General features: G+C 37.0%; 1 protein-coding gene across 1 annotated transcript in view; it reads left to right on the forward strand.

Moving 5' to 3' along the window:
• The first annotated feature begins 8 nt into the window (after positions 1 to 8).
• The window catches only part of LOC117225719 (scavenger receptor class B member 1), a 53175-nt gene continuing 38349 nt past the window's right edge, over positions 9 to 14834 (forward strand). Inside the window, exon 1 of the mRNA XM_033479443.2 lies at positions 9 to 151. Coding sequence (XP_033335334.2) covers positions 118 to 151 — 34 coding nt within the window. The 5' untranslated portion in view covers positions 9 to 117. The remainder of the gene's footprint in view (positions 152 to 14834) is intronic.

The raw sequence follows: 14834 nt of genomic DNA on the forward strand, positions 1-14834 counted from the left end.
GCCGACGAAAAACGTCCGCCTACGGGATCAGTTGTCGTTTTCAGCGAACGTTGTTCCAAGACACCGCGGCATCGCGTTACAATTCAAGTGTTCGAATCGAGGCAGCTTCCGACGAAGATGTTGCATCACGCGAGGTTATCGAAATGGTTCCGTAAGTGAGAAATTATTTTTATACCGTGATAGCCGTTCGGTCCAAATTTCGAAGAGATTATGGCTGCCTCGAATACTGTCCGTGCAGTGAAAAATCAAATTAAATTTGTCCTCGTTGATTTAAAAAAAAGTTCTACAAAGATTTAACTCTTTTTTTTAATAATTATTGGAATAAGTAGCAACTAAAGTTGCAACATTGTTGCTAAACTGTAAATCTCTGTGCAAAATTAAATTTGTCGTTGTTCATTTCAAAAAATTGTGTCAAGATTTGCCTCTTTTTTAATAATTATTGGAATAGGTAGCAATTAAAGTTTGCAATATTGTTGATAAACTGTAAATCCCAGTGCAAAATTAAATTTGCCCTAGTTAATTTTAAGAAATTGTACAAAAATTTTCCTCTTTTTTAATAATTATTGGAATAAGTAGCAATTAAAGTTGCAACATTGTTGCTAAACTCGTTTTAAAAAAATTATACAACGGTTTTCCGGTTTTTTAATAGCGATTCGAATAAACAGCAATTAAATTTGCAATACTGTTGCATTTACCTGATATTTTTATTTTTAATCTTTCATTCTTCCATTAATTATATTAATTATAAAAATACTTTTGCAACATTCTCAACTGGCTACAATTAACAACAATTGAAACGAATGAGTAAACTCAGCAACTTTCAACGAATCAAACAGCGGACAGATTAATACACGTTGCCGGACGAACAATTAGAAAAAAAGTTGCACGGAGCGAGAGGCGGCCTGCTTTCACAGAAATTTCAGAAGATGATCCGATTTCTTTTCCTAGACGCTTCGGTATTATTTTGCGGCGTCGAGCCAGACGACATAATTGTGCCGACATAGTTAGCCACGGTAACAGCTCCGTTTTGCCGCGCTATTAATCGTTTCCGTGGACAGGCCTGGATGGACGCACGATCTCGAACGAAAGAAATCGAAGCGAATCGCTATCCTATCGCGATCGCTATACCTATCATTTACATCACTGACCATATCAATTAATATTGATAATGACTTATGACTGCTCTTTATGCATAATTACTGTACCGTGGAATTTGACCGAAGAGAAAAACCGTTTGCATGATTGGCACGACACTGCGACTGCGTAAGCAACTATTTCTTTGAGTTAATTATTTTAATTGGCCGAATTATTTTAATTGGTCGCCCTACTTCTCCGCCATTCATTCCTGTCATAGGGGCACAAACATCGTGGTGTAACAATTAGAGAACTTTGATGTAACTACTGGCTTTAATTAATTGCTATTTCTAATCTACTAGAATTTTTATGTGATAATTATTTAATCAGTTTATGAGTTATCGCGAATAGAAATAAAATCGGGGAAATGATAGACTGATTCAAAATTATAATTATTGATAGACTGATTATAAATTAGAATTATTGATAGACTGATTATAAATTAGAATTATTGATAGACCGATTCTAAATTAGAATTATTGATAGACCGATTCTAAATTAGACTTATTGATAGACGAATTCGAAATTAGAATTATTGATAGACTGATTCTAAATTAGAATTATCAATAGACCGATTCCAAATCAGAATTACTGACAGATCAATTAGAACCGTGACAACCAGTGCCCCGCATGGAAACATAATCGTTTCTAAACCACCTCTAAATTCATCGTCCGCTTTCCTTTCGCGCGACCAGTTCGGACGACGACGATTTTGCATGGCACCGTGGAAGTGAATTTGATAGTGAAAAAAAGGAAGAACGAAGCCTGCAGCGGTTATGGTCGTATTGTGCGAAGTGGGTAATTGGCCTTCCTTATGGCGGGCAATTTACCTTAGCCACGTTCTTAGGTAATTTCCAGACCGGTAACCGGGCTCGCACATTCTCGTTGCCTCTGAAAACGGCCGATTTCGCAATGCTCGACACAAATTAACAGAGATTATAGTGTTTATTTTTTTTCGACTATCCGAGACCGGCGCCCCGGTGCTACGTTCCACCAAAAAACTGACCGCGATTCGAAACTTGACTGCGATTCGCTGTGCTTCGGGGGATTGTTGGATCGTTTTTTTAATTTTAATGCTGTAATATATGTGTAATATATAATACATAAATAATAATAGATAATACATATAATATATACAAATATTATATTTAAAATATATAGAATACATTTTCATAACATAATCGGTTTTTAGTTTTTATTTTCCCGACGAGGTGGGACAATGATAGACTGATTCAAAATTAGAATTAATCATAGGCTGATTCTAAATTAGAATTATTGATAAACTGATTCTAAATTAGAATTATTGATAGGCTACTTCTAAATTAGAATTATTGATAGACTGATTCTAAATTAGAATTATTGATAGACTAATTCTAAATTAGAATTATTGATAGATTGATTCCAAATTCGAAATATTGGTAGACTGATTCTAAATTAGAATTATTGATAGACTGAGTCTAAATTAGAATTATTGATATACTAATTCTAAATTAGAATTATCAATAGACTAATACAAAATTAGAATTATTAATAGACTCGTTAAAAATCAGAATTATTGATAGACTAATTCAAAATTGGAATTATTGACAGATTGATTCAAAATTAGAATTACTGACAGACTTATTCAAAATTAGGATTATTGATATACAATACATAAATAATAGTATATAATATATACAAATATTATATTTAAAATATATAAAATATATTTTCATGACATAATAAGTTTTTAGTTTTTACTTGTCCGACGAGGAAAAATTCGAACAAAAATTCGCTAATCACGAAGCTAAATTGCATAATTATTCGCAAACCACGATGTATTTCTCGCGAATCGCGAGATTTCTTTCTAAACGGCTCGAATCGTTCGCCCCGGAATCTCACGACGGAAAAAAGTTTCACTTCACAAAACAATGCAACGAAACAATAAAACGCGTATCGTTCAAGGAGAGTATGGCAATCGCGTTCGCGTCGTCGCCGGAACGATCTTGTCGCATCGATACCAAAGCTGTTTTCCGCGAACCGGGAACGGAAAAAAACGCACCGAGCGTGGCTGTTATAGAAAATGACCGGAAATCGTTGATTACGCAAATTGTAACAAATGATCGAGGACCTTTTTTTCGCATCGTCGCCGTGTATCAAACCCGCCTGGCGAACGCGAGCTAATCGTCACGATTTACAATTCACCGACGATATTACACGACCACGTGGGTCGGCTGGAATGTTTTCCGGAGCTGATCGATATTTTTCCGAGATGAATAGGTGCGCGGCGCGGTGGGTGCCATCGCCTTGAAATCGGCGAACTCGAAATACATAAAAATCGTCTAGATCTAATCAATCAGCGATCGATTAGAAGTAAATTCACGTCGTCTTCGTTTCGTCGACGAAGTATAAAAGCCAATTACGTTTATCATCGATCAATTTATTTATTTATTTATTTATCGGGACCTCGGCGCGGAGTTCATTAAATCGTTGGAACGATCATCGTCGGAACGACCATCGCCGTTCGATAATACAAATGACCGAAAGAAAATAATTGAATGTGCCTCTAGAAAAAAGATAGTTGATGGCACTGTTTATCAGCAAAACCGCATAAGTTGCATCGTGTCCAATTGAATAAATGTAGATTGGACGAACGACTCGGAACGCTAATCGCTCGCTCGTTATTGATTCCACTGAACAAGCACTGATTTCGGTAAAAACAGTCTTTACGATTCGATCTGTGAAATACATAGTTGAACGAATAAAACCTGGTGCGTTCTCGTGATCGTTAAATCGCTTATGGCTTTGTAACAACGTCGGCTAATTTTTGTGAAATTTTTTCCCTGCGTGCGTAAGCTCGAAGTTCAATTAATTGGCGATTAATTAGCGACATTCCATTCTGTTTGGCGAAACGTTTGGTTCGACGTTACATCGTTTATTCTGCGGGTGAATATATTCGTGACCGAATATATATATATATATATATATTCTTGTAACCGAATATTCTTGTGACCCACAATATTCTCATGGTGGAATATCTTCGTGACCGAATATTCTTGTGACTGAATATTTTCGTGACCAAATATATATATATATATATATATATATAAAATATTCGGTCACAAGAATATATATATATATATATATATATATATATTCTTGTGACCGAATATTTTCGTGACTGAATATATATATTCTTGATACCGAATATTCCCATGACCAAATATTCTCATGACCGAATATTCTCGTGGTGGAATATCTTCGTGACCGAATATTCTTGTGACTGAATATTTTCGTGACCAAATATATATTCTTGTGACCGAATATTTTCGTGACTGAATATATTCTTGTGACCGAATATTCTTCGTGAATATTCTCATGACCGAATATCCTTGCAACTATATATCTTCGTGACCGAACATTTATGACCGAATTTCCCTATCGCTGCAAAACATCAACATTTCGTCGGGCTCCACGAGCCAGAATGATCTAATCAAGGCACGATCGTCGCAGCGCAACGAGCCGTGAACTTGTAAAAACTATCGCTCGGAAGAGTTGTCATTGCGTGAACCAATTGTCGGGGGAGCTAAGTGCGCGATAAACTTTGCAAATGGCACAGTGACTTCTAACGGACCGGCGTTATCGGGGATTCTTTAACACTCCATTAGCCGCAACAGCGCGCTCGCATAATCGAACAAGCGTGCGGCTGTTCTCTGTCTGACGGGAATTAATTGATCGATAATTCCCATTGAACAGTGCAGCTTCTTGTGCGGCGATCGACCGCCTTTTCACGGGTGAATTCGCGTAATCGGTCGACATCATTTTTCCGGATGCGTTGCCCTCTGCGTGGATATAGACGTGCAGCGTCCATTAAAGAATCCGCAATTTTGCTTCTCCAATGAATTTTTTAAGAAATTAATAACTACGTTGTAGTCTTACTTTTCTATCGATATAATTGGTATCATTTAAATAAATATTTTCCTATTATCTATAAATATATTCAACTAATAGAAACGTAAACTCTTGGAGCAGCGGATTGCTGAGCCGATTTTACGAAACTTTCTCCTCTGCGGCAATGTTCTACATGGCTTCGTTAACAAGTTATCGAGGAAAAACGTTCGGTGCTCCGCCCACCTTCGTTCTCGCCACGCCCCTCGTTTTCCGATTGGTCCCAGGTTTTTCGCTAATAACTCGTCAACAGAGCGTCGGAGACGATTTTCGCAAAGAAAAAAGTTGCTTCGAATCGCTCGAGGAATCTTTCCAAGGAATATTTTTCGTCGCGATCGGTATACGTATTATTATTATTAAAAATATAATTGAAAAATTAAAGTAATTCGATTCGAATGAAATCGAGAGTGGCAAATGTTACTCAGCGGTGTTCACCATGTGACAATTAGCCGTTTTTCGATCCATTCGTTCCCGGCGCTCAATATTCGTGCAACGCAGAATCGAACCACGATCGCTCCCGCGGCGATCGACGCCTCGCGCGACAGGTGCGCGACCAGCGCGCGTCCGACCATGCGTCGATGTTTCTACTTGCCGCAAAAACTGATTGACGACGGGGCAAAGGTTCGCCATATGACTCGTCACGTTAGCGCGAGCCGTTCTTTAGACTCGCCAGCGCCGCGTTCACAAAAGCTGTTACGCAAACATCTCGAAACGCGGCGTCGTTCGTTACCGAATAATGCGACGACGAACGATCTCCCACAACAGTTTAGCAAAGCCGCGACCGGCATTACGAATTCATGTATTATTTACGTGTTCACGACGCAGTACACCGCGAGTGTGGGTCAATTAGAATACTCGCGGCCGATCTCTAACAAGCCGAGACATTGCCGTGACGCTTGTCCGATCTACGAAATAAATCTCGATCGCAGCTTTTTCTCGAGCGACCGCTTTTTTTTCTTTGTCGCAATGGATCTCAGCAGGTGGCACCAAGTTGTCTGCGTGCGCGGCGACAGATTGCACTCAAAGTCCAACAATTACAAGCTGAATATAACGATCGACTTCGATAACGTGTGCCTGGAAAAATGAAAACGATTCTCCATCTTGGCAGACAGTTTTTCTTACCGTTTCCGGTGACACCGTCCGACCGGTTTATTCGTCTCTTACATATTCTTCGAATGTATCTTGCAACAAGATATTATCGAACAGAGATTACTTCGTTTAAAAAATTATGGTAACCTCAATGTTTTATTTTTATTTTATTTTTATTTTTATTTTTATTTTTATTTTAATTTATTTTATTTTATTTTTATTTTACTTTACTTTATTTCTATTTCATTTTATTTTATTTTATTCATTGTATTTTATTTTTAATTCAATGTTTTAGCATTAATCGAGGTGCGAACAATCGAGGTCCAGATAATCCGTTTATTGTTATTGACCTCGCATGCTCCCCGATAAATCCGGTTGTTTAACTAATTACCGGGCCGAGATCAGACTTCTCGTCCGACTGGTCTCCCCCGACACATGTCGCTTTCTCGAGAAAGATACAGAAGTGCTAATAATGCGTTCATTGTCTCCAAACCAGTCACCTAGACACACGCCCACGTGACGTGAAACGTGAGCCCATCCCCTCGGGAATCGACAACACGCGACAATAATAGAGTCATTAATGCTTTCGGTATGTCGTAGACAGTGTTATTTCATGCAAGCAAGAATATTTCGCGTTGGCCATTCCCAATTATAATTTGGTTCTCGACGATAATAAAATTTTATTTTCAGTCAACTTTGTACTAATGTATATTGGAAAGAGTAAAGTAAAATAAATATAAATTCTGTACTAATATATGTGTAGTAAAATAAATATATCTTTTGTACTAATATATGTATATTGAAAAGAACAAAGTAATATAAATATATCTTTTTTACTAATATATATCGAAAAGAATAAAATAAAATGAATATATCTTTTGTACTAATGTATATTGAAAAGAATAAAATAAAATAAATATAAATTCTGTGCTAATGTATATATATTCAAAAGAATAAAGTAAAATAAATATAAATTCTGTACTAATATATATATTGAAAGGAATAATATAAAATGAATATATCTTTTGTACTAATGTATATTGAAAAGAATAAAATAAAATAAATATAAATTCTGTACTAATATATATTGAAAAGAACAAAGTAAAATAAATATAAATTCTGTACTAACATACATTGAAAAGAATAAAATAAAATAAATATAAATCATATGCTAATGTATATTGGAAAGAATAAAGTAAAATAAATATATCTTTTGTACTAACGTATATTGAAAAATAATAAAATAAAATAATTATAAATTCTGTATTAATGTATATCGAAAAAAAAGTAAAATAAAATGAACGTACAATAGTTAATACAACCCCAAACCAGAAGAATGTCGTTATTGATGCTCGCCACCGTGGGACGCCTTAAAGACGGCCGTGAATTGTTAGAACTCGGGCGTTAGGCGAAGCTCCGGGTTCGCAGAAACGAGTCGAAGGCCGGTCGTCGGAGAAACCGGCGGCTGGAAACGAGAAAAAGATCCTCGCCGGTGGATCCTCGCATCGCATCGCCGCGTCGCATCGCCGCTAATGGCTAGGACCTTTTGCTTTTCCACCAGAGTGTAACAGGAACCCGCGATCCTGTATTTGCATATCTCGACGGCACGGCGACGTTTACACGTGCGTAGAGCGCGCCGTTTTTTTCGATATCGCGCGCGCGCGCGCGAAAAAATCGACGCCCACCGTTCGCCGCGGGTTGCGTTTCTGGGACGAAGCAAGAGGAAAGGGGGGAGGGTCCTGCGAGATCGGAAGAAGCTGAGACAGCGTGTTCAATCGATTTTATAAATATATAATAATTATTAAAAATGTATACACAGTCCCCAAAAAATTGTAGAAAAGTATATAATAGCATAAAACTTGCCCAAATTCGACCGACGATAACTCCGCGCACAATCATCGTAGGATGATGATTCTTTTTTTAAATTAAAGCTCGGAACCTCCACTTTACGACAGTATTTCTCGATTTTAAGTTAGACACACCTTCACCACCGCAACCGTTAAATGCGAAGACATGCTTGTCATATTGAAAATTGCCAAGTTCGACGAATTGCACGGAGTTTGTAAAATTTTCTTCGGGGATGCCGTTTGCAGCGAGATAAAGCTCGATTCTTCCCTTTTAATTAAAAAAAAAAATGAGACTCGGCTGCGATCTTTTTTTTGCAAAGTGACAGCACTTTGAAGTCAATCTCATACGTCAGTTCCATGGAAAGGATTTTTCTATGGTTACATTTAATGAGTCACACAGTGGCGACGGCGCGTCAAACTTGAAATCCAGAGAAACTGTCTCGAAGCAGAGATTTCGAGCTCTAATTTGAAAAAAGAGTTTACCGTCCTACGTGGATTTTTCGCAGAGTTATCGTTGTTCGAAGTTGGCCAAACTTTTGTCAACAATTTTTCTATGCTGTAACTTTTACAAACACGGAATTTTTCTTTTTATTCGCGTGAATTTGATTTTTCTAATTTTGTTCTTTATTATTCAAAATTAAAAATTTGGCCAGCTCTGGAAATAGCCCTGGACAGCTACCATGGAAGATTCCTGCAGCTGTTTTTCGGCACGGTGACGCACAGGACTCCGGATGTTTGAATTATCTTGCGTGCACTTCTTTTTTGAGGATATTTATATCTCGAGTTTTCGGGAAAAACAGCCGTGTATGCTAAGTAAGCCAGAATTTAAAGCGGTTTTCGGGTATTTTTGTACATTTAGGAGGGCTCGGACGTTTTAGACCAAGATTTTATCGAAATTACAGCTTTCTTTTGGTTCATTCTATTTTCTTTCTTTTATTTGTTACGATTCGATAGAGTAGGATGGTGGGGGATAGCTGGGTGGAATACTACCCGGGCGAATTTTATATTTAAAATGACAATAACAAGTGACTATTCGAAAGACCTGGTAGCCAGAAATAATTAATTTTCTATTAAAAATTATAATTTAAAATTTCTACTTCTATTAGAAATTTATTATAATTGAAATTTCTATTGAAAATCTGTTTTAATTGAAATTTTTATTAAACATTTATTATAACTCAAATTTCTATTAAAAATCTATTTCAATTCTAATTTCTATTAAAGATTTATTACGATTTGAATTTCAATTAAAAATCTATTGCAATTCGAATTTCAATTAAAGGTTTATTACAATTCGAATTTCAATTATAAATCTATTGCAATTCGAATTTCAATTAAAATTCTATTACAATTCGAATTTCAATTAAAAATCTACTACAATTCGAATTTCAATTAAAAATCTACTACAATTCGAATTTCAATTAAAAATCTACTACAATTAATATCACACCCTTTGAAAGTTTCTCGTAACATAAAAATTGATAAATTCTCTCTTCCGGTGAGAAATCACCACGCCGAAGTGTAGCATACGTTGCCGGAAAGTGTTTCAAAAGTGCTGCGTGGGGAAAACTTGGTCGAAGTCAAGGTTATCGGTGATCAACGTTACGTCAACAAAATTTCGACGATTCCGCGGTTCGTGTTGAAATTCGCATTATTATGTCACGTACGCCATTACATAATGGGATCAGCACATGAATGAAAACGTGCACCGCAAACATTTCTAGGGTGTTATGTGAATAATCGTGAGAAAAATTTAGGGTCGACCCGAGGATCGGATCTCGATCCGTTCTATTTCCACTGTGAACCTAGGCCGAGCTAGTGTTAACGGTAAGGCCACGGATATCGAACTCGCGATAACGGCTTGCCGATAAGGAATTATCTCTCGCGAAGAAATAATTCCTGGAAGCTGAAGATGATATACGCTAGTTCCGAAATTTCTCGAAAATTAAAAAAGTCATAGTTAATAGTGATGTTAAAAAAAACGTGACAATATTAAATATCATAGTAACATTAAAATATATGAAATATTAAAAGGTTACAGTAATGTTAGAAAACAATGATTAAGTAATATTGAGTAATATTTAGTATTATATTTAATATTAAAAATATTTGGTAATATTAAATATCATAGTAATATTAAAAAATACTGGTTATGGTAAAAATCATAGTTACATTAAACCATAAAGGTAATATTAAAAAACAGTGCCAATATTAAATATCGTGATAATATTAAAAATCGTGGCGCTATTAAAAATCATGGCAATATTAAAAATCATGATAATATTAAAAATCGTAGATATATTAAAAATTATAGTAATATTAAAACATAATGGTAATATATTAAAAAATAATAGTAATATTAAGTATCGTGATAATATTAAAAATTATAGTAATATTAAAAAATAATAGTGATATATTAAAAAATAAATGTAATATTAAAAATCACGGTAATATTAAAACTCATAGTAATATTAAAAAATAATATTAATGTGTGTTAAAAATCGTGGCAATATTAAAACTCATAGTAATATTAAAAAATAATATTAATGTTAAAAATCGTGGCAATATTAAAACATAGTGGTAATATTAAAAAATAATAGTAATATTAAGTATCGTAGTAATATTAAAAATCGTATTAATATTAAAAAATAATATTAATATTAAAAATCGTGGCAATATTAGAAATCATATTAACATTAAAAAATAATGGTAATATTAAAACTTGTTAAAACAATATTAAATATTGCGATAATATTAAAAATCGCGCGTGATAATATTAAAAATCATATTAATATTAAAAAACTAATAGTAACATTAAAAATCATGGCAATATCAAAAATCGTGGTAACATTAAAAAACGTATTTATATTAAAAATCACTGTTCCTCCACCACGTGTACACTTCACTGCCCGTATCGGTTTTCTCTCCCGAAAATTCTTCCGCTTTTTTCTACGTGAATTTACGAGTTTCAAATGACTGCTAATAGCTTGACATTATCAGCATGCTTACGTTATTGGCTTCCCAGCAGTTGTAGCTTACGGGATTATAATCTAAACTGCCGTGTAATGCAAATAATGGAACGACGTCCTCTCGTCCGTGGAAAGTTTACTATCTGTGCCAGAACGTAAAAACGTCAATATTTTTACTAAACAAATATAATATATTATGTATGCATATTATGTATGCAGGAAACATTCGCAGCTGTAAAAGTCGACATCGATGATCTCTCGCGCGTTTCACGGAATCGAGGATGAAACCGAAATGAAATATCGTTTTCCGAGCGACTAGTTTCTTCATTATGGTTGATGAATTATAGCGCGCGTTAAAAAACGTATCGAACAAAAATTGCTAAATTAAATTGTAAGTCCATTCGAGCCATTCTCTGCTCGATTTTACTTTTCGTCAAACGTTTTCGCATTGAAAAATTGACGCGTACGTTGAAAAATACAGGGTGTCCCAAAAACGTCTCGCAATCCGAAAGTAGCGGGTTCCTCAGGTCATTTGAAGCAACTTTTTCCTTTACAAAAATTTTCTCCGAGGCACCGTTAACGAGTTATTAACGAAAAACAGTGACCAATGAGAGGCCAGCTCAGCTGGCGCGAGGCGACCGAGCCAATGAACGGAACTGGGCTTTGTGCGCTGGTTGGCTGGGCCGCCTCGCGTCAACCGTACTCGATTCTTATTGGTCACTGTTTTTCGTCAATAACTCGTTAACAGTGCCTCGGAGAAAATTTTTGTAAAGGAAGAAGCTGCTTCAAATGATCTGAGAAACCCGCCATTTCCGGATTGCGAGACATTTTTGGAACACCCTGTATATTGAAAATAATTGCTAAATAAAATTACGAATCGTGCTGCTTTTCGAAATGTCGACCATTTCTTTCAGATAATTCGCTGATCAACGATGCGTCTGTAACGACAATGACACGAGTCATCTTATTCAATAAAATTCTGCTCACGGCGAGCCGTCACGCGATCCGCGCTCGCAATTCCATGCGACAGTTTTGCCGATCGAAGTTGCAAGAACTAAATAACACATCAACGATAATGATCGGACACGGAGTCTCGAAACTTCGTCGTTCCACTGGTTTGTTTCTTTTTCTGAATTCTCGGCGGTTTTGACCGTGAATGAATGCTGAATTAAAAGGCTACGATTTTTTCTCGCAGAGATACAGTACTTTGAAGTAACCCCTGATAGTGTCATAGAGGGCGCAGTTACCTTGAACCCTCTGATCGACTGCAGCGCCCTCTGTGACATTGCAGGGGTTATTTCAAAGTGCTGTATCTCTGCAAGAAAAAATCGTAGCGACTTAATTCGACACTCAAATTAAAGAAAAAGGTCCGAACTTTACGACACTGTAAACCTCATAGTCATAAAAAATTTTAGCAATACCGCAGAGGGCTTTAAACTTTGCATTTTTTCGGTACCACGAACATACCTTCAAAAAATTTTTGCAGTCGCGGCGATGCACGATATTAAAAAATCGAATACAGTATAATAAAGTTTCGCTGTCTAGTTTGCTTATTACAGTTTAATTAATCGTTAACAAAGACAAGAATGATGGACGCAATGTCCTTGATGATGCAGCAAGTTCCTCTTGGAGAGACGACCGGCACTGGGGATCAAGGTCAAGGGGTGGGGAGGAGATTGACGAGACGAATCACCGGAGCTCGACGGGGTCTTCGGCGAGGAATGACCGCAGGGTCACAGCTGGCTAAATCGCGACGTCGGGGGCCAGCAAAAGGTCAAAAACAATCTCTTTTGTCGCGGATCGTTGGCTTAGATTCGGCCGAGGGCAAATAAATTCGCTTCGTTATAGAAGATATAAAAATATAAAATATCTAAAACGAAGAGCACGGATTTCCGTCGACGAGGCCGAAAAAAGTGCAGAAGAATCTAGAATGATTGAAAGTTCGATGTTCGACATTTATCATTCCTTTTTGTCTCGGAGATTAGGGTACAAATTAGAGTATTTTAGAATTTTCTTCTTTGGCAGCGTTCGCGCGAATTCACCGAATGTTTTTCGATGTTCTTTATCATATTTCGATATTCTTAAAAGCATCGTTTTTAAGCAGAACATGGAAGTCATCGTGTACCGGGTGGTCCGTTTGAATCGACCCAGTCGAGTATCTTCGAAGCCGTTGATGGCACTAAAAAACGTTTCGAACGAGTTTTGAATGCTTGCATGTGGCTCATAATTTTTTTAGGTGAATGCAACGAGGATATACGAAGGTCAACAAAATCAACGTTAGTATTTTTAATGAAGTCGTATATAATCCTCGCGCGACAAGAAGGTGCCTTTGCGTCCATGTTCCCCCACTGCCACGGCTATCGGTCGCTAGGTAACGAGGATCGACGGTGACCAATAATGACCGACTGCTGCGGCGGGGGGGGGGGGAGCTAGTTGAGAGGGGGAACGTGAACAGAAAGCTGCGTTCTTGTCGTGCGAGGACTATAGTTGCACTCTTCTCAAAGATATTACAACAGCTGACGGATCAAATGACCGATTCGACGATTATTATTTTATAATTATTGAGATTCTAAAGAAGGAACCACCGGATAAACCATTCAATAAATTTACTAATTTATTTAATATGTATTTATATTAATAAATATATAATTACATGTAATTGTAATTAATGGTTATAACTCTAATTATAATTGCAGCTGATGGTTATGATTATAATTAATGGTTATAAATCTACTTATAATTACAATTAATGGTTATAACTCTAATTATAATTACAATGAATGATTATAATTATAATTAATGGTTATAACTCTAATGATAATTACAATTAATAGTCATAATTACAATTAATGGCCATAACTCTGACTATAATTCTAATTAACGGTTATATTTATTAATATAAACAAACATTAACTATAATTATAATTACAACCATTTAATTAATAAACCATACAACAAATTTAACGATTAATTTAATATCCATTTACATCAATAATTAATTCAATTTAACCTTGGCATAAAAATTGACAAAAAATCCAAATAAATTCGATACGGTAATTTTTACGAGACAACACTCGAATATTCAACGCGTCCTGAATATTTTCATTGAAAAATCGAAGAAATAATCCGCGGCGACGTCAGAGGTCCAACGAACCGGCTCGGGGCCCGCAGATGGGGCCCGGCGATGACGTGATATTATGCAAATGCGGTGGAAATTTCTAATCGGTACGGCCATATGGCCCATGTACGGAAAAATCCGGCCGGCGGAAGAGGATCCACGGCCGCCATAAATATTCATCGGGCCCGCGCGCGTGCATGCGGCGGCTGTAAACAAACTATCGAGCAGGAAAGCATCGCGCGGATCGACTTTCGTCGCCGAGAACGCCCTAATCTGACCGATCTGCGGCTCAAAAAAAGAAGAAACGGAAAGAGAAGGCTAAGATAAAGGCGAAAGAGAGTACATTAAGCCTCGGAGCCACGGTGGCCGTCGCGACCGGGCCCACAGACCCCGAGCGAGCGCACGAATTCCCGCAGAAACGGGTCCGCTTAATTCGCCTAATCGTGGCGCATAGTCGAGAGCGAAAGAGAACGACAGCACGTTCTGATTCACCGGCCCGTCGTTTTTCAAGAATTGCACGCAACATGAATACAGATCAGAACGACGTTGTCAGATATCGTTTCTTTTTTTTCTTATCTTTTCGGCGAAACGAGAGGGCGTCGATGAGCATAAATTATGCGGAGCGGAACAGTGATCGGAGCGAGAAGAGCTGGAAAGTCGTGCCGAAACGGCCAAGGTCGGGTCAAAGTCTGCAAGAAAAGGAACGAAAAAGCGGCGCGGCGAGGGCGACGACTCGCGTCGTCGTCCACG

The sequence above is a fragment of the Megalopta genalis genome, chromosome 14 (assembly GCF_051020955.1).
Source record: "Megalopta genalis isolate 19385.01 chromosome 14, iyMegGena1_principal, whole genome shotgun sequence".
In the NCBI taxonomy this organism is placed as follows: Eukaryota; Metazoa; Arthropoda; class Insecta; order Hymenoptera; family Halictidae; genus Megalopta; species Megalopta genalis.